The sequence below is a fragment of the Ceratotherium simum genome, chromosome 35 (assembly GCF_057802395.1).
Source record: "Ceratotherium simum simum isolate JZ-2026a chromosome 35, ASM5780239v1, whole genome shotgun sequence".
NCBI lineage: Eukaryota > Metazoa > Chordata > Mammalia > Perissodactyla > Rhinocerotidae > Ceratotherium > Ceratotherium simum.
In genome coordinates, this window is record NC_141934.1 from 30,268,408 (window position 1) to 30,289,744 (window position 21,337).

The 21,337-nt window shown below is 45.8% G+C and overlaps 1 protein-coding gene across 4 annotated transcripts in view; it reads right to left on the reverse strand.

Annotated features, from left to right (window-relative positions):
* The window catches only part of STX2 (syntaxin 2), a 38,038-nt gene extending 19,998 nt beyond the window's left edge, over positions 1-18,040 (reverse strand). The window contains exons 1-3 of one of the 4 annotated variants that reach the window (XM_087423467.1): positions 17,954-18,040; positions 7,630-7,704; positions 1,948-2,047 (exon numbers count right to left, since the gene is read on the reverse strand). In XM_087423467.1, the coding sequence (XP_087279593.1) occupies positions 1,948-2,047; positions 7,630-7,704; positions 17,954-17,983 (205 nt within the window). In that variant the 5' untranslated portion in view covers positions 17,984-18,040. Of the gene's footprint in view, positions 1-1,947; positions 2,048-7,629; positions 7,705-7,801; positions 8,384-8,445; positions 8,722-17,953 lie in introns of those variants that run through there. The other 3 variants (XM_087423466.1, XM_087423468.1, XM_087423469.1) reach the window with 3 other exon arrangements.
* Positions 18,041-21,337: the final 3,297 nt, after the last annotated feature.

Genomic DNA, 21,337 nt, shown 5'->3' on the forward strand with positions numbered 1-21,337 from the left:
TGGGTGGGGAGGGCACAGGGGGCCGGAGAGCCGACCCTGCCCATCCTTCTCCCTCCACCCCCACCGGCCAGCGCGAAGGGCTGGGAGGGGACAGCAGCCCACCCACAGGCAGCACCCTGGGCCCAGGATCGCGGGGCAGGAGTAACTGTGTTTTTCTTTTTAAAGACCAACTAAGTAAGCAGGTGGATACTGCTTCCTACATTTTGGTTCACACTGTGGTGAAACAAACAGAAGACAGAATGCGATGGTTTCACTGAGAGCCCAAAGCGCTACTGGGAAGCACTGAGAGTTCTCAACTTATTCAAACAACAGTTGTATCTGCTGTTACTGGGCAGCAAAAGTTTTCTGGAGGTAAATTACTTAAAAGAAATTTTTTAAATTAATATTTACTCAAATTTAATTTCCCCAAGAATGAAGCACCGTGTTAGCAAGTGTTACATAGAAAGTTCTGTGGGCAAGTGAATTTGTGAGGTGCTACACTAAGCGGAGTTGAACAGGCTTCTTTACTGCAGGCCTTCTCAGAGCCTTCGTTACCCTAAGCACACTGTGACTTTCCAAGAGGGCCACATGGTGTAAAGAGGCTCCTAAGTGCATGTGGCTACGCCACACAGCTCTTGTTTCACAGGACAACTGACGAGATCCGTGCCCAGGACACATCTTGGGACACACTCTTGTAAATCCTAAGGTAGGGCATCTACAAAGGCTCAAACCATGATTTTACAAGACATGCAAAAATCTTAAAATTAAAAATGTGTTTTTTTTCAATTTAATACCAAGTTATTATTTTTTCAATATAAGGCTATATCAAATAATCCTCTAACAAAAAGTTGCTTTCACTTTCCTCCGAGATGGAGAATAAGAGCGTGCCCATCACCACTTCTATTCAACACTGTACTGGAGGTCAGCGAAATAAGTCAACTACAAATAGAAAGCATAAGAACAAAGGGAAAACCGTCATTACTCAAGACGACATAACTGGGTGCAGAGACAATCCAAAAGAATCTATGGAGAAATTACTAGAATAAGTAACTAGGCAAGATAGTGGGATACAAAGTCAACACACAAAAATCCATTGTATTTCTAGACGTATAAACAAACAGAAAAAATCTACAGCAGACACTATTTACATTAGCAGCAGAAACATCAATTACCTAGTAATAAATATAATGAAAGATATGTGAGACCTCTACACTGAACCTACGGAACATGACTGAGAGAAACCAAAGAAAATCTAAAGTAGAAAAGGGAAAGAACATTTTCATAGATTAAAAACCTCAATATTGTAAAGATATCAATTCTCCTCCAAAATGATGTCTGGATTCCAATTTGCAATCTCTGGCTTACCCAGACCCATCTCACCTTTAAAGTTTTCAGAACTTACCACTCCAGATCAGGGAAGCATTCCTTATAACTACCAAGGCCCTGACACTTGGGTTATTTACAATCACTTGCTTACACGTTGCCCTCGACAGACATCGAGAAGAGCACGTTCCACACAAACGCTTTTGCTTAAGATTGAAAATCGCCTCTCAGTCTGTTCATCTTTAAAGCTGCTCAAACAAGTATTGTTTTCCAAATCAATCTCTTCTTCACTTTCATCTAAACACAAAATTCCACCATTCCTGTTGAACTGTGGACACAACATGATCTAAGGTCCAGTCGCTGATATGGCCCCAAAGCTCTGCAAAGCCACTCTTCGGCGTTCTTTTGGACCTGATCGTCAGTGGTCCCCACGCTGGCTGAGCACCAGCATCACACTGGAGCTGTAAAGAACCACACGGACGCCGTGGCTCCCATGACCAAATGCACCGGAACCCCGGGGTGCGGCACGCCAGCTTCCAGTGTTTTGCACAAGCTCCCAGCGCGATCTCCTGTGCAGCCAGGGCTGAGGCCTGAGTTACAGACAGCAGGAGAGAGGCACACACACAGACAGACAGACACACTTACTTCCTTCTGGGTTTGGTGCAGAGAGAATGATGCTGTGGTTTTTCTTTACGTCTTCAACATACTGAGCTATTTTAGCTATACTGTTTCTGATCTCCTCAACCTAGGAGAAACATAAAAAGTCATCACCAGTGTGGTAAACTCAAACTTGCTATCACTTTTCATCACCTAAACAGGGAAGGATAAAAGAGGGAAATAACTGAATAATCACCACATAAAGAAACAAAAACCTTTTCCTGTTCTCACACTGAGAATCATTCAATTTAAACAATAAAGAGAAATGTAACACATTAAGATATATAGTTCTCTGACTAAGGCAATTTCAGTCAACACTCACCAGCAAAACCTATTATTTATTTATTTACAATTGAGACCCAAGTATTACCACAGACAATCCCCACGAGAAGCACATGCTACTGACACCAGCACTCCATGCAGTCACAAAAACTCACCCTGAAGAACACGTTGACAATAACATTCTCGTAGGGGGAGGTGTTTTCAGTTGATAAGGCCAAGCCTTCCGAGTCACCATTTTTTACCTGTAATGGTCTAAACTATTCAATACTTGTTTCAAAATGTAATTTACTCATTAGGAAGATTTGTCCAGATAGATTCATAACATCATCTTCAAAAACCTCTGTGGGGGCTGGCCCCGTGGCTTAGCAGTTAAGTGCGCGTGCTCCACTACTGGCGTCCTGGGTTTGGATCCCGGGTGCGCACCAACGCACCGCTTGTGCGACCATGCTGAGGCCGCGTCCCACAAACAGCAACTAGCAGGATGTGCAACTATGACATGCAACTATCTACGGGGGCTTTGGGGAGAAAAAGGGAAGAAAAGGAGGAGGATTGGCAATAGATGTTAGCTTCGCACCGGTCTTCCTCAGTAAAAAGAGGAGGATTGCCATGGATGTTAGCTCAGGGCTGATCTTCCTCACCAAAAAAAAAAAAACAACCTCTGTGGGAGGCTGAATAATGTCCCCCAACGATGGCCAGGTTCCTATCCCTGGAAGCTATGAATGTTCCTTTATGGTGAAAGGAAACTGCAGATGTGACTCAACAAAGCCTCTTGAGATGCGGGATTATCCTGATACTCCAGGTGGGCCCTCAACATAATCACAAGTGTACTTACAGAGAGAAGCAGATGGAGATGTGGCTACAGAGGAGGGCAACATGACCACTGATGCAAGATGCCACACAGCTGGCTTTGAAGATGGAGGACAGAGCCCCGAGCCCAGGAGGGCAGCTCTAGGACTGGACCCGGCAGGGACAAGGACTCTCCCCTAGAGCCTCTGGGGGTGTGACCCTCCGACACCCTGGCTTCATCCCAGAGAAACCAATTTGGACTTCGGCCTCCAAAACTCTGAGAGAATAAATCTGTGCTAATTTAAGCCACTAAGTTTGTGGTAACTTGTTACAGCAGCCCTGGGAAACTAGCACAACTTCTCTATTTCAAGGTTAGGGAAACCCCACAGCCCGTCACAGGGGACTTGTTCTACTTCTCACATGTGGTGAAAACAACAGAACGACCACACGACGGAACGTTACGGAACTATAACAAAAGACACAAAAAGATCTCAGATATATTAGGGTAAAAGCAAATAATCAAAAAAAAACACACACACACACACAGAGAACAATGTATAGAGCATGTTAACAACGATGTGAGAAAGAGGTCAAAATAAGCACAGACATTAACGTCTACTTAATGTAGACGCTGGGGCCTGCCCCGTGGCTTAGCGGTTAAGTGCGCGCGCTCCACTACTGGCGGCCCGGGTTCGGATCCCAGGCGCACACCAATGCACCACTTCTCCGGCCATGCTGAGGCCGCGTCCCACATACAGCAACTAGAAGGATGTGCAGCTATGACCTACAACTATCTACTGGGGCTTTGGGGGGAAAAAAAAAAAGGAGGAGAATTGGCAACAGATGTTAGCTCAGAGCCAGTCTTCCTCAGCAAAAAAAGGAGGATTAGCGTGGATGTTAGCTCAGGGCTGATCTTCCTCACAAAAAAAAAAAAAAGAAACGCTGGAGTCTACAGCCATTCTGTCCTGAACACAGCCGATCTCATCTGATCTTGCAAGAAACACCGGAATGTCTAACAAGAAACTAAAAAGAGAAGTCACCATCGAGTGGGAGAGGTGAGAGAAGAGGGCAGATGAAAACAGCAGTGGGAGCAAGGCTTCTCAGTGTCTGCACAGCTTTCGTATCACTTTGATTTCTGAAAAACGTGAACGTATGCCCTAGTCAAGAAATAGATAAAAACGTTACGAGTCAAGAACCCCATGTCCTAGAGCAGCAGCTCTCAAATTTCTGGGTCTCAGGATCTCTTTGATTCTTGAAAGTTATTGACAACCCCAAAGAACTTTGGTTCACGTGGGGTATAGCTAGCTATAATTACTGTGTTGGAGAAATTGCTTAAATATTTATTAATTCACTTTAAAACAGTAATTACAAATTCACTACACGTTGTGGTAGATGTTCACATTCTAATCCTGTGAATGTTACCTTACGTGGCAAAGGAGACTTTACAGATTTGATTAAGAATCTTGAGATAGGAGATTACCCTGGATTATCTGGGTTGCTCCAATGTAACCACAAGAGTCCTTATAAAACAGAGGCAAGAGGACCAAATTTAGAAAAAGGAGATATGATAACAGAAGCAGAGGCTGAAGTGATGTGCTTCAAGGTAGAGGAAGGGGCTGTGAGCCAAGACTGAAGGCACCTCTAGCAGCTGGAAAAGGTGGGGACACGGTTCTCCCTGGAGCCTCCAGAAGGAGCCAGCCCTGCCCTCACCGTGACAGGAGCCTGCACGGCCCTTTCAAACTGCTGAGCTCTGGGACCATAAGATGAGAAAGGCGTGATATGTTACATCATGAGCTTTGTAGTAATTTGTTACAGCAGCAGTAGGAAACTAATACACATGTTAACATAAATAACACATTTTTATGGAAAAAACAATATTTTCCAAAAAATCAGTGAAAATAAGAGCTGTGATTTACATCTTTCTGCAAATCTAATTTCTACCTTAATGGAAGGCAGCTTGATTCTGACACCTGCTTCCGTGTGTGGTCTGTTGCCATATCACACACTTCATGTAGCCTCTGGAAATCCACCATTGGACATTATGAGAGAAAGAGAGGAAAAAGGCAAGCCACATCTTGGAACTGTTATGAAAACAGTTTTGACCACATGAACTCCTTGAACGGGTCTCAGGGACCCGAGGGACCCCGGGTCCAAGCCCCAGACCACATTTTGAAAACCGCAGCATCAGAGGAGAGGCTAATGCAGAACTCTGCTTGCACAGAGCAGTGAACAGCTCTTTCCTGAGGCCTGGCTGCTATTTCCATTTACATACAGTTTCTATACAACTTCACACACTTCACACACTTATAATTTAATTTTATTAATCGTGTAAAAACAACACATAAAAGAAAAACTGATTCTTTTAAAATTTTTGCTATTTTATTATGAAGGCTTGAACTCAAGTCTGGACATTTTGGTTTCAGTGCACAGATCTACATTTCAATTAGCCATCTTTAAAGTACCGTTGCTGAAGTAACTTCAGCAATACACATCTGTCACAAACTAGAAAAGATATTGTTTTAACTCTTGCAGATTCAACAATGTATACCACCAATATCTCTGTAGCAGAAGCCCCAGTGTGGCCCCAAAAGCAAAGGAAACTGTTAGGCCCCCACTCGGTACCAGGAGGGAAGTGCCGTGGTCACAGTGGTGCCACTCCCATTTAGGCCTGTGAATGACACGATACAGGGTCTCTCTGTCCCTTACACATCATCCTCACCAAGAGGAGAGCCCCGGCCACCGTTAGAGCAGTCTCTTAGTCTTGACCAGACACTGGTCACCTGCAAAATTCCTATCTTCTGCGATGTTCTTCGTGGTATTTAAGGTCTGAATGTCATTTTCTAAAACTGAGTTTGTGTTAACAATCATCATTTGCTTCTCTATTTGTCTAAAAAGTCATTTCACAGACATTAACTATAACTAAGGAAAACCCAAACTTGAGAATCAATTGCTCTCAAACCGTCCCAGCACGAGTCACCTGTTTTTGCATGCATCTCCAAGGGACCCACAGCTGAAATGGATTAGTACCAGGTTAACAAAGACCACAGCTTCAGACATTCAGTGATGTGTTCTACGTAATTCCTCTATCAAGTATAACAACAACATTTAACGCTAGGAAATTCTTTAAAATAAGAAATATATTTTTACAAAGAACTGATATGGAAGAATTAAACATCCAGGTAAAGGAGATAAAATCAGAAAAATAAGGATTTTACAAAGTGGGTAAGTAAGCTAAAGACAACAAAAAGAGTCTCATTTCCAAAGTGAAATCAGGAAATCTAGTATCCTAACTCCTTTGTACCTGAAAGCAAGTTCCTGTATCTTACAATTTAATTTCATGTCTTTTCCAATACATAAAACTAGGATCTAACATAAATACTTGAAACCCACTGACTAGGTATTCAATAAATTCTGGCTGAATTTGGAAAACTGTAACTTGTAATATATTTCATTAACATATTACATATTTCCAAATCCATGCATTGATGGACCTGTTTAGACTGTCAATGGATTTAAGGGCCAGCTGAAACTACTAGCCTAGATTCAGCACAATCAAAATAAAATCCTGCACATGAGGTTTGCACCATTAAAAAATTACCCTGGACACATGTTTCTTTTCTTCAGGTTAACAAAGTCAAAATATTTGTTCTGTAACAATTTCAAAAATTTAAAATTATGCAAAATTTGATCAAATATTACTTAGGTTTAAGAATTTAAACATGGGGTAAGCCTAAAACTCTCTTTGGGAGCTAAGAGAGAGAGGGGAGGCCTTGTGGGGCAGCCTGAGGGAATGGACAAGGTACAGGGTCAGAGCCAAGGGGCACAGGCCCAGAGGCGGCGGCCCCTGTGCTGAGACCCCAGAGGAAGGCCCAACTGACCGGCAGGCCGGCAAAGCAGAGCTTCCCCCATTACCCATCTGCTTGTGTCTAAGACTGCCCAGAGAAGAGCCCCTCGGGACCTAGAGCCTGAGAGTCTGAAATGCGGAAAACTTCAATCAGAGATTTGAGAAAATCTACAACATGAGCCCTTTGAGATATGTGACCGATACCTGGGGACTCAGTCCTGGGCCGTGGAGGTGAAGCACGAGAAGCGTGGGCGTGCGTGTGCTGTGCACACCTGACTCAGCAGACCCATCTGCTGGGGCACCACAGCCACCAGGACCTCCACCCTCCCGAGGACCACGCCGCCCTCAGCTGGAGAACACCACTGGTCGTGGGGGCAGAACGTTTACAAAATCTACCAGAGGGGGCAGGAGGTCCCAGAGTGACCGGCACCTGGGAGGAAGTGCATCTACATACCCAGGCGAAAGTCACTGAGAGCAGTCTGAGCGCCTGAGCAGGCAGAACCGCCCTGCCACGTGCCACCCAACCCGAGTGCACGTGTCTCCTCCATATCCACGTTCCACCATTCTCACCCAGCCCCCCCAAGTCTATCGGGAAGGATGGCTCAATATTAATGAATATTTAATAGCACTAAAAATTCTAAAGAACTTAATTCAAAAAGCAACTTTCTAAAATATTAGTTTTAATATTATTTCAAATATGACAAATCCATTAATATAACTGTGTTTAAAGAAAAAAGTCCAACTGGGTTCCATCTTACCTGATGGAAGAAATCATCCATAAAATGGTCCTTTTCAACAACAACAGTTGTGTCCCCATCATCGTTTTTCCTACACTAAAATGGAAAATATAAAATGTAAAATTCAGATTTAAAAAATTTTCACGTAGGCATAAACAATGACTTGAATGAAAAAAGCAATTCAGGAACCTACAAGATCTCAGGTCACTAGAGCACCAACTGTCACAAGTCAGCAGGGCACCCAGAGAGGGTGACATTCAATTTGCAACATTGTCAACGTGACAGTCGACAGTTACAGCAGGGCGGGGAAGCGGGAGGGCCTGGGGAGGGTGAGCCACTTCTTCAGAAACAACGCTGGATTTCTCAGAACCGAGCACTATAGAAGCATTCATTTTCACCCAGTCAGTCAATATAACACCAGCTGGTTTTATCTTCGAGAAGTGAAACTGCTTGTATTGCATATTTTCTACAAAGATTAGAGATACTGACACCACGAATTAACTTTTCTAGAGTGCGTAATAATTTTCAAGGAACTTTCACATGTATGAGCCGGCGTTCGTCATTTTTCCTAAGTGAATAACTCCTGGTCATGGCCACACTAATCATCAATAAACGCTTTAATAAGGAAAGCCTTGGTAAAGAAGATCTTAGTGAGTAAAACTGAGGAAGAGAGCAACTACGATGATCACTGGGAAGAGCCAGAATGACAGTACAGTTTAGAAATCAGGTACTTCAGTTTAAAATAACATCAAAGAATAAATTAGGAGATATTCCAGGCAATGGTTCTCAACCTTGAGTTTCATCAGAATCATCTGGAGGGCTGGGTCTCTGACTCACCAGGTCTGGGGTGGGGCATTCTACGCATTCTTGAACATTCTAGAATGTTGCTACATGCTAACAAGTTCCAGGTGCTGCTGGTCCAGCAACCGACTTGAAGAACCACCCTCCTAGGCAGGCAGAATAATCCAGCAGTGAAATCGGATATTAGGAAGAATGTGACTTCTGTCTGCAGCTACTAGGGAGAGGAGACAGTGACATCAGACCCAGGGAACCAACATCTGAATAAGTGATGTTTATCAAAGACGGGTGATGCGGGGGCCGGCCTGGTGGCGCAAGCAGTTAAGTGCGCACGCTCCGCTGCGGCGGCCCGGGGTTCGCCGGTTCGGGATCCTGAGTGTGCATCAACGCACTGCTTGTCAGGCCATGCTGTGGCAGCGTCCCACATAAAGTGGAGGAAGATGGGCACGGATGTTAGCCCAGGGCCAGTCTTCCTCAGCAAAAAAAGAGGAGGATTGGCAGATGTTAGCTCAGGGCCCATCTTCCTCGGAAAAAAAAAAAAAAAGACGGGTGATGCAGCATCCGTTAGACAGGTCTGTGGGATTCGAGAGAAAAAGAGCAGAAAACCTGCAGGAACGCACAGTGCAGGGAACTGTTCTGAACCGTCTCCCTAAGGACACAGGGATGAGTCAGCTCAACCCCCACCCTGCCACACTGAGGGGGCAATGAATTCAGGAATTCTCATAACCCTGAGGAAAATCGAAGTCTTCACCCTCTGAGAGTCTGAAGTGTAGCTTTACTGATCTACAAGCCAGGAATAATTTGAAAACAAAATTCTACTAAAATTTAGCTAACAAAAATCTGCAAAATTTAATAAATGTGTTAAGAATACACAACGCTCCCTCTGTACCATCCAGGGCCCTCACTAAAGCAAAGTGATGTGGCCTAAAAATTAATAATCTCTCCCCACCCTAAGGAAGTCTCTCAACGTCACCTCAGGGCGGGGGGGCCTCTTCTGGGCACAGATAAGACCCTTCAGTTAGAGTGAAGGGGGAAGAATCATGTTTGTGTAGGCTAGGGAAGGAGGAGCCTCCTTACGTAGGGGCTTCTGTGAGAAGGATGCACCGACTCCTTCATCCACCAGCACCCTGTAATCTCCCTCAGGATTACTGGAGGCCCCTGTGGAGCTGAAGGCAGGGAGGGACCGCACTCCCCAGGGATGTGCATTGCACGCTCTCCACACTGACTCCCAGGGCACCGTGCTGAGTGATTTTCCCAGCAGTGCCACCACCCTGCTCTCACATGACACCAGCTGTTGAGAAGAAGGCCTGGAATTCTGCAGCACTGCTACTGAGAACGTTTTATTTGCGCTATGTTAACAGGACAAGTATTATGGGTTGAACTGTGTCCCCCAAAAACAGACGTTAAAGGCCTAACCCCCAGTACCTCCGCATGTGAGCCATATTTGGGAAGAGTCTGTGCAGACATAATTAGTTAAGATGAGGCCATGCTGGAGCAGGGTGGGCCCTTAACCCAACATGACGCATGCCCTTATAAGAGAGAACACACGAGGAAGATGGCTGTGTGACGGGGGAGGGCAGAGGCAGAGACTGCAATGATGCATCCACGAGCCCAGGGACACCAAGGACTGCCGGCCATGCCAGCCACCACTAGAGGACAGAGAGGCGGGAAGGACTCGCCCGGCAGGCCTCAGAGGGAGCAGCCCTGCCGGCCCCTGGATTTCGGACTTCTGACCTCAGCACACTCCTGCTGTTTCACACCGCCCGGTGTGTGGTGCTTTGCTACCACAGCCTGAGGACACTAGTGCACCAGTGAGAACCGAAGCACACTGGCACTATCCTTTCTCTAATCAACTGTGCTGATGAATCAGGCCGTTTATCCTTGAACTCATTCAGCATGAAAAGTGTCATCTGGAAGGAAGAACGCTGTATCGGGATCAAAGATCTGGATTCTAACCTGCTTACCAACAGTCCATTAACTTCTCTGGATCTGTCTCCCGGTCTGGGAAGGGAGACGACACTTGTCCCACCTCCTTCAGAGATGGGGCTCTAAGGATAACTGCCTGTGCGTGTTTCATGAGGGGCTTGATTCTCACAGGGGCACATAAACCAAAAAAGGCATCTAAAATCACTTCCAGTCCATGCCCTTAGTTCTCAGCAAAGCAGCACTTACAGCAGCAATCAGCTAACAGGCAACAGAAACTAATGTGAAGGCAAAGCCACAAACACCCCGCCCGTCTTCTCCAGGGTCCCGCAGCACTGGAAGAGAAAGCAGAGCTGCTCCGGGACCGGGTGCCGGTGCCCCAGGGCTGCGGGCAGCGCTCTGTGGGCGCTGTCCCACTGACTCCTCTAACACCACCGTCTCAGGCACGTGTCACCATCGCCACTTCATGCGTCAGAACACACGCTAAATGGCTGGCAACGTGCCCAGAGTCTCGGAGCTACGAAGCGGCAGAGCTGGGATCTGAATCCAGGTCTGTTTGACTTGACTGAACTCACCGCCTTAACGATTCCTAGGCTGACTTTAAACCACTAAGAGCTGTCCTTGACCCCAGCCCACAACTGTCGGGCAACTTACAACACTCTGCATACATGTTCCCACTAATTCTACTGTCCCCATCTTGCCAGGAGGCAGCTGTCACACGGAGGAGAGAGGGGACTGCCTGTCCATCTGACTCCAAACGCCCCGGCTCCTCAAAAGGCACCATCCGCCTCCCCGCAGAGGACGGGGCTCCACTAAAGTCTCCAATTCTGCCACTCCAGACAAAGCTCGGCCACCAGGCCCTCCTCCAGCTCCCCGTGGTGGCCTCACCCCTCACCTTTGCAAAAACGTATTTCATACCCCACTCGGGGGTATGGAAACATCCTAATGGGTCTGTATTCCATGATTTCCCTGGGGTCGTCTTCTCTTCCCAGTTGTGGGGTCTCAGAAGAAAATGACTGTGTCTTGTACGGCTCAGGGCCGGGAACAACAGGGTGAAACACCATCATATCAGCAGTTAACTTACTGTGACTCCAACCAAATAAGCCAGGGGAGGGGAGAGAATGAACGTGGACGTGATTTGGTAGCACTGGCGATTTTCCTTGTGGCCCAGAGCACAAGCGATGAGAGAGCATCTGCCCCCACGTGACTCACAGGGTGCCTCACATCTCACCACTCTGAACATAACTCTAGGTTCACAGATGCCGAGTTTGTGTTTGTTTTACCTTTTGTTGTGGAAAATTACAAACATATACAAAAGTAGAAGGAATACTATAATGAGCCCTTGATGTGCCCATCACATGGGTCCAACGACGACCAATCCACAGCCTGCCTTGTTTCACCTTGCACCCCCTCCCCCCACCCCCACCGCACTAGATTACCCTGAGACAAATCCCACACAAAAGATGTCTGTTGTGTGTACCACACAGCCAAAAACTCAAGCTAAGGACTTCACCTGCCCCTCCAGGAGAGAGGCTGCCACCTGTCCCAGCGCTCAGGAGAGAGTTCTCCAACATAACACTCTCCCTAAGGAAAGTCAGTCGTTTCCACTATTGCACTTTCCACATCATATCCCAACCCCACCCCATACGGCAGGCTCTGAATACACAATTACTAAAGAAACTCAAGTGCTCCTTGGCTCTCTGAAACCCACGTGTCTGCCTGATCTTGACTCACAGTCATTCACTAGCTGGAAAGTCATTTGTTCTCCACCTGTAGACCAGGAGAGAGCTGGATTACTAGGAATATATTTTCTCTACTGTCTTCTTTTTTATTCTTATTTTTAAAGTTTTACTTGTATTTCTTATTTTTACCTGGAATTCTCAAAACTATTAGATATTAGGAAACAGACCTAATAATAGTCTTAGCTTTTCCATCCATAAAAAAAGAAACAAAGACGACGACTACTAAAACCACTACTGCCCCTCCTTCACCAAGTGCCCTTCAATCTTTCAAGCTGAGACAGTGCAATACCTGTCGTCTACGACAGTTGACTTATCGTAAATAACAAAATGATTTGTGGCACAGCGTTTACTAAAAGCAATGGGAACACTCACCAATATGACACTTGATTTCCAAAGTGCAAGATAAATGTTCAAATATCAACATTCTGCTTCTGCTAAATTTTAAAAGAATTCTCCTTAAAAGTAGCGTTATATTAAAAATACAGTTCTCCCTATGTGAAAACTATTGTCAGGAATAGACAGCAAGCAGCTCCCATGTTTAGAGACTATTTAACAGAGGTGAATCAACGTCCCCGGAATGCTCACTGTTTGGATTTCAACAGAAGCTGAATTATCACCAAGTGTAGAATCCAAAGCTGGATGCAACACTGGCTGTTTTCTCCACGTTCTTCACATACACTACACTAGGGCCTTGCACACAAATAATAATGGTGCCGAATAAATTAAATTATCCTGAGATATGTACAATGGTTGTAGTGCCTTTACTGCTAGAATACACGAATTTCTTTTTCAAAATTAAATCGCTTGAGTAAAAAAAGTAAAGAATACTCATAATTAAATATAGGTAAAAGATGACTATTGGCCAGTTTGTAATTATGGTGCTTTATGTGACAAGCTTTTCTCATATTTCTATATAATTAGTTATAGTTTCATGCTCTATGGTAAAATGTTACATTGTTTCATGTTTTTATATTTTACTACATTTGTCTCCGTTAATATTATATAAATACTGTTTGCAGGTACTTAGACTTCACATAAATAGTGTTGTACTTCATAAATGCTTCTGCAATTTGATATTTTTTTCCTCTCAATGCCACAGCTAAAGGTTTCTTTCTCTCTCACTTTTGCTCACTCCTGACAAACCAGTCATCCGTCTGCCCCTCACATCACCTTGCCCCACCTCAGAGCCTGCGGACTTGCTGTGTCTTCGGCCCAGAGCTGTCCATGCTGGCTCCTCCCTCTCACTCAGATCTCAGCTCAGAGACCCCCGGCCTGCCTTTCCCGGGGGCCCCCACCCGCAGGCACCCGCTCTCACGTCCTTCCTGGCCCTCACCGCAAAAGCCCTTTTCCTGCCGTTACTTCGCTGCTTCTTGCCCACTCCCCACTGCAAGTTGCACGGGAGCAGGGACTTCACCGTTTTTTCCAACTCACGCATCCTGCCTAAAACTGTCTGGCACGTAGCACCATTCAGTAAAGATCAGCTGAAGGCATGAATGAAGAGCAGAGAGATAGGATTGAGATGCGGGGTGGAGAGGAGAGAAAGCACATCCAGAAGAACAGAGAGAAGAAACAAAGACAGAGACACGGCTGACACGAAGCAGGTGCGAAATGGACAAGACACAAAGGGCAGAGAGGCTCTTGGCTGCGCCCTGGCCCCTGGACCTCACGAGGTCTGACGGCACATTCTGCCCTCGAAGTCTAAGGCCCCATTCTCCCTTTTAATAACTCTCTCTTTTCTGTTTTAGCTAATGGGTTTCTGTCCCTTGCAACCAAAAGAGCCGTGAAGACAACAGATCCCACAGTCATCTGCGTTTTTCTTACCATGGGCATTTTCAAACGGAAACACACCAATTCCATCAACACCTAGCGGATGCTCTGAATACTGAATACTGAGGCTTCAGAGCAAAACTGACAGCACCAAGTCCGCCCTGGAAAGGGTGAAGAGTCTGGGGGAAGGGTGCAGGAAGAAACAGGACTGCATCTTTGCTCAGAGACAGGAAGATGGCCATCTCTGGGGACACAAGAGAGAAAGAGGGCGGGAAGACTTCCTGGTGGCGATGCCCGAGCTGAGACCAACAGAAGGTGTCAGGCAGGCAGAGAAAGGGGGAGAGAGAGAGGCACATCCAGTGGTTTTAGACCCAGGGAGCAGTGGGCACAAAGGCACAGAAGAGGGAGGCCATGTCAGGCCCAGCAAACAGTATCTTACGACTGGACCAAGGAGCTCTGGTGGGAAGTGAGGGTGCTAAAGAGGAAAGCTTTTTATGAATTGGCTCTCTCTTAGGTTTTCCATTCCTTAAATTCAGAATAGACTTGCAGTTAAAAACAAGAAGTGTTAATCTGTGGAAATGTAGAGGTTTTGCTATCTTAAAAACAGGACACATTATGTATACAAATGGATATATTCATTATAGTTAAAAATAGAGAAACTATAGGTTCCACTGTGGGAATTGTTTATATGATACAATATTAAAAGTTGGCAGGACCGAATAAACTATGAAATTCTAAACTATAAACATATGCATATATAAAATTATAACTATATTATAAAATTCTTAGTATTTTAAGTGTCAGTGAAGTATTTAGAAAAAAGTGTTTCATTTTATAAACTGAATCTGAATCCTTACTATATAACATTCTGCACTAAATGAGCAATCTGAGCTGTCAAAAAACAACTTTAAAAATATCTGGGCAGGGTCCTGCCTGGTGGTGTAGCAGTTAAGTTCACATGCTCCGCTTCGGTGGCTTGGGGTTCACTGGTTCGGATCCTGGGCCTGGACCTACGCACCACTCATCAAGCCATGCTGAGGCAGTGTCCCACATAGAGCAACTGGAAGGATGTACAACTATGACATACAACTATCTACTGGGGCGCTGGGGAGAAAAAAGGAAAAAAAGGATGAAGATTGGCAATAGATGTTAGCTCAGGGCCAATCTTCCTCAAAAAGAAAAAAAATATTTAGGCAGTTTTTCCTGCCCTTTAAAAAATTATATTTGCAATTCATCACCTTGAATCCAGGGATTAAAAATAGTAAATTCTCATTTCTCATAGGTCTACTAATGAATACCACATAGCTACTTTGTGTTTATGTTGATTATCCTGCGAACAATTGCCACAGTTGAAATCTATAGTTTCTGTATTCTTAACTGTAATAAATATATCCATTTGCATACATAAACTTTAAAAAATAAAAAGGTAATCAAAATATAATTGAGCCATTATCTTGTAGAATAGCTATTCCATTTTGATTTCCTTACATCCTGAAATGTATTTCACTGTGCCTTCTTCCCTCTTCCCTCCCCAGGCTGTGTGCATCCACAGCATGCACCCAATTCATTTTTGTGTCTCTGCACCCAGCACATTACTTCATAGGGACTTGGCACTCAAGTGTCTGCTGGACCGGTAGTTCTTTTACTTGTTGTAAATCACAAACATCATCTTTCTAGATTTAGAGTCTAGGAGATCTTGGGCAAGTCACTTAAACTTTCTGTGCCCAAATGAATGGGTTGCTCAAAAAGAGAAACCATTGGTTAGAAGCAGCTAAATTTGTATTTGACAGATTGTATTGGGCAAACTAGTTTTGAAGTCCTTTCCAAGTAGTTACCAGTGGTAATCTGTTTCTCAGGAGGAAGCATCAACAGCCACTAAAGGAAACTTTTTAGAGGCATCACAAATATTTTGTCAGTGTGCACATTGTTGATGAGGCATTTTAATTACCCAATTAAGCTTTACCTAGAAAAAAACACCAACCATTTAGAAACATGGTTGTGAACACACATTAAACTACTCCAAGAACTGCTTGGAAAGGATACATTTCCTGGGGTAAAAAAAAAGTTTAACTTTTATATCTGATAACTTTCAGAAGAGTTTTTAAATACTATAAAGTTATTAAACTTTAAGTATGTCAAATTCAATTTTAACTTAATATTTTATCCTAGAGAGAACGTTGCTTTTTATAACTTTCTGAAAACATTAAAAAACTAATAAATATTAATAGCACTTATAATTACATAGCATTTTCTCTCTCCCCCCTTCTCCCCGAGTGTCGCACCTAGGAGATAATTTTATATTTTACAACTCCCTCTCTGAGTAGACAAAAGAGATACCATTACCCCCTTTTTATATACAGGAAAATTGAAGTTTTGAGAGTTTTAAAAATTATTTGCCCAAGATTAGACAACTACAGAAGCAGAAACTTCCACTAATTTGCTCTAAAACTGCTCAATCTCTTCATGTAGAGCAGGATGATACTGGACTAGAGAAGGTTACTTCTGGCCCTAAAATTCTAGATCAAAACAGGTTTACACGTTCTTCCTGACATTGCTGCAGTAAGAACTGGAATATACACAAACTTGAAGAGTAATAAATAACTGCCTTGCTTATTTTTTGCTAATCAAGCCAAGAAAAGCTGCTTATATATTCCACTGACAGATCTTTTTACTATTCTCCAACAATATTACATAAATGAGGCTATCTTTTGCTAAAACAGTTACAGCTCTTATGCTCAGATACATTCAGCATTTCTTCACTGAACAAATATTTGAGTTGCTACTTGTGGCTTGGAAAGATTCTGTAGAGTGAGATAACGCAACAGTAATTTGCTATGTTTAACATGATGTTGATCTGCGAACTGCAGAAGTCAAACATTTAACCATTAATAAAAAGGGAAGGAAAGAAAAATCACTATGAAGAAACTTTCTCAGAATGAGTGTAAAGTGTAACTTCCATGATCCTAAGGATGAATAATTCACTGTCTTTCTGAACCAGGGTTCCTCATCTGACCCCCAGAACACAGACAATGATTTGAGAGACGATTCTCTCTACTCTCCTAAGCATGGTACATAACTAGCCGCATTCTAGAAGCAAAGGAGAGAAGTTACTTCATTACATGCAATGCATGCCTTAGGCCAGGAGGCCTAGCACCCTGTTCTGAGGCTGCCAGGCTTCAGAGGGCAGAGGCTCTCTCTGTGGACTGGGAAACAAACACGTCAACATTCAGCTTAATCACTACCCGTATTTTTCAAGAAAAAAGTCATAATGACTTCTGTTGACCTGAAATGTTTCAGGTCTTCCACAGTCTATTAACATCCGCTACAGTCTGACTGTCACCGTCTCGTTCACAGTGTCGTCATCTGAAACACGCACAAATGCCAAGCGCGCTGCTTCCCTCCCACCCCGGTCACCGGCGATCCGCTGTGGTCACTCGCTGAGACCTGTGCGCTCCACCAGCTGGGTGTGCTGGGCGGCGAACAAGAGTCAACGCACAGCCCCAGTTCTCCCGCGGAAACACAGGCGCGGGCTCCGCGCCCAGCATCGAGCACCGAGCACCCAGCACCCCCCGCCCAGCACCGAACACCCAGCACCCCGCGCCCAGCACCGAGCACCGAGCACCCCGCACCCCGCGCCGCCGGGCGCCCCCGTTCCTGTGGCACCGTGTGCACTTATCCCACACTCCTCTACCGAGCCGCCGCCCGCAGGGTCCCGCGTCAGAGCGCGGGGACGAGGCAGGCACGAGGGGACAAGCGCCCCCCCCGGGAGCCGACGCGCAGCGGGGCGGACCGACCACCCCGCAGCAGTGACTTCTGCCGCGGTACGCGCTGCGCAAAGACTGCAGAGGGCGCCGGGATGCGGGGACCTCGGGGATCAGCCTGGGGACGCGCAGAGCCGGGCTCAGACAGGGGTCAAGGCCCGGCCCGGCCCCTGCCCTGGTCGCTCAGTTCCCCGTCCAGGAGGCGAGGGCGGTGACAGTCCTGCCTCCGGCCGTCGGGGCGTCCGCGGGACGGCGGCCAGCACCCGCCCGGGGGGACAGCCTGCTCCCCGCTCCCGCCCTGCACGGGCGCCACTGCCTGCCCGCCCGCACGAACCGCTGTCCGCCCGCGCTCACCGCCGCGAGGTCCGGCAGCCGGTCCCGCATCCCCGCGGGCCGGGCGCCGCGCCCCGCCGCTCACGCCTCCCGTCGCCGCGCCGGCCGCCCGGCTCCGCGCCCGCCGCCGCCCTCCCCTCGGGCCGGCGCTGCCACGGCAACCGCGCCCGCGCGCTCTGCGCATGCCCGGCCCGCGCCGCGCGCCGGCCCACGCAGTCTGCGGGAGCCTTCCTGCGGGAATGCCGCGGCCCGAGGGGCGGGGCCTTCCGGGGAGGGGCGGGGCCTCGCGGGGGGGGAGGGGCCGGCTGGGGCGGGGCGGGGCCTTCCGGGGAGGGAAGGGGCCTGCCAGGGAGGCGAGGAGGCGGGGCCTGGCGGAGGAGGGCAGGGTCATGGCCTTTGCGGCGCGGCCGGGGGGCGCGGGGCCGGGCCGAGTGGTACTCCGGCCACCTCGTCTCAGGTCAGCGGGATATGCCATTTGTCCTTTCTTGATTTGTCTTTGTTTTTGTGCATTCACACTCATTTTATTTATTTTAAAAGTCGTGAAAAATGTAGTGACAAATTTAGCAAGGCTATGGAAATGAGCTGGGTGCGGCTTTGGATATACGTATCCGGAACAGGCCTTCTCTTCAAGCAGCCACAGCAGCCTTTTGTGTGAATAAAGGAGAAGAGATAAAGCGATGCGCATAATGCTTAAGAAACATAACTTACAGTTAGGGAATAGAACTCAAAATGGCACAGGGTGGTAATATGCAGAGACCCAGGCCTTGGGATGCAGTTCTAGTGGAAGAAACAGAAAACACAGAAGCAGACAAACAAACAAGAAAAGAAAATAGGTGCATGGGCATAGAGGAGAGCTGAGAGGGGGGTGGCTACATCGGACAGGCGCTCGTCCAGGGTGCAAGAGTCTAGGCAGACAACAAGAGGGAACAGTCCCCAAGACCACCGTCACTTCTGACACCAACCGCAAGTTCTGGAGGTCCCCAAAACCTCCCTGAGTTTAATAATTTGCTAAGACTCACAGAATTCACTGAAAACTCTAATACAGACGGTCCCTGACTTACAGTGGTTTGATTTAGGATTTTTCAACTTTAAGATGAGGCGAAAGCGATACACATTCTCAGTAGAAATCGTACTTGGAATTTTGAATCTTGATCTTTTCCCGGCTATCGCTATGCGGTATGATACTGGGCATCGGCAGCTGCAACTCCCAGTCAGCCACACGATCACGGGGGTAAACAACCGATACACTTACAACCATTCTGCACCCACACAATCATGCTGTTTTTCACTGTGAGTACAATATTCAATAAATTACATGAGATATTCAACACTATTGTAAGATGGCCTTTGTGTTAGATGATTTTGCCTAACTGTAGGCTAATGCAAGTGTTCTGAGCACGTTTAAGGTAGGCTAGGCTAAGCTATGATGCTCAGTAAATTAGGAGTATTAAATGCATTTTCGACTTACAATATTTTCAGTTTACAATGGGTTTATCAGGACATAACCCCATCTTACGTCGAGGAAGGTCTGTACTCTCAGTTAGGCTTTCTCACAGGGAAAAGATCCAGATTAACATCAGCAAAGGGAAGAGTCCGGGGGAGGACCAATGTTCGGCCTCTGTTGTCTTCTCCTGTGTAGTCAGGAAGCATTTCTGTCACAGCATTGATATATGGCAATACACATGAAGTGTTGCCAACCAGGGAAGTTCACTCGAGCCACCGCATTCTGAGTTTTTCTTGAGGCACCATCGCATAGGCATGATTGATTGCCCTGGTGGTTGATCTAAGTCTGAGGTTGAGTGGAGCCCATGTAACCCAAAACCCCCATCCTAAATCACATTGTCACTATCTGACTAGCCCAAGGCCTCCAGGCAAAGATTACCTTCCAGGAGTAGAGAGCAAAGGACAGACTTCTTTTTGGACCAAGTTAAATTCTTTACTACCTCCTTGAAGAGGCGGCTCTTGAGCTATGATCTGAGGTGAGGACGGCAGCCATAAGAAATCTATTTGAGAACAGTGATTTGATTCTTGGTTTTTAGCAGAGGAGCTGGGGGAGCAGAAAGACTAGACAGACCAGGAGACCAAAGATAGCCGCTCGGACCTCGGTGGACTACGGGCATACTTTTCTCTTCTTAATTTATGACTTTGACATGTTTTTCATAATCTAAATCAAAATCAATATTTGATGGATGTAGGTTGAACAAAAATTCTCCATTTTGGCTAAGCCACAAATGAGTTGTTGGGGGATTCCGGGGGGCAATCGTACAGAGCTTGTCTGAGAATGGAGATAATATAAAGGAAGTAAAATTGAAACCAATACACCCCAGGACTTTTATGAGGCAATGAATTTCCTTTTTGGTTTTTTCACTCAGAACGAAGAAGCCCTGAAACATTGCTACGAGAATTAAAATAGACAACATCACAGATTACAGACTAGGAGGTAGGCCACTTCTAAAATGTAACGTCCAGGGAAACAGGGATTTGGGTCTGTTTTGTTCATGGTTGGGTCTCAGATGCCTACAAGGTTTCTGGAACATTGTAGACACTCAGGACATCTTTGTAGAATGAAAGAATAAATGTCCAGACCTGGCTTTGAATCCCAGTTCTGCTATTTACTCTCTGTGTAACTTTCAAAGAGATTAATTTCTCTAAGCCTCAGTTTCCCTACCTGTAAAGTGATGATGATAAGGCCTGCAAGTTGAAGGGCTGTGACGTTCTCATTTCAACCCCACCATGCCTCCAGGGACCGTGATTCACCGTACTCATTTGCCATCTTAATTGCAAACAATAAATACGAATCATGAATGTTTAATCAATTTATGCTTATTATTCTTAGAAATAATTAACATGCAAAAAAAATCATCTAAACCACACTGTAAAATTTGTTGCAAATTTTAAAAACGGATTGAAAGGTTATATCTGGTTATTAACAGCAAAAAGAGCAAAAGAATTTTCTTGGGAGAAAAAAATCAATAACATAAAATAAACAGCCTAAAAATGCATACTGCAAAATTTACTCTTAATTTAAAAATTGATGATGGGGCCGGCCCCCTAGTGTAGCAGGTAACCTCTGCTGTCGGCGTCCTGGTTCCGATCCTGGGCGCCCACCAATGCACCGGTTGTCAAGCCATGCTGTGGCGGCGAACCATATAAAGTGGAGGATGATAGGCACAGATGTTAGCCCAGGGCCAGTCTTCCTCAACAAAAAGAGGAGGATTGACATGGATGTTAGCTCAGGGCTGATCTTCCTCACCAAAAAAAAAAAAAAATTGATGAAAGCATCAACTCTTACAAATATTAGATGTGCAAATAAGGTCTGGAGGAATCGCAGTAAGTAAAAATAACTCACACACACCTATCTGCACATGGTCACGGGCACACAGACCAATGCCAGAAGCTACAATG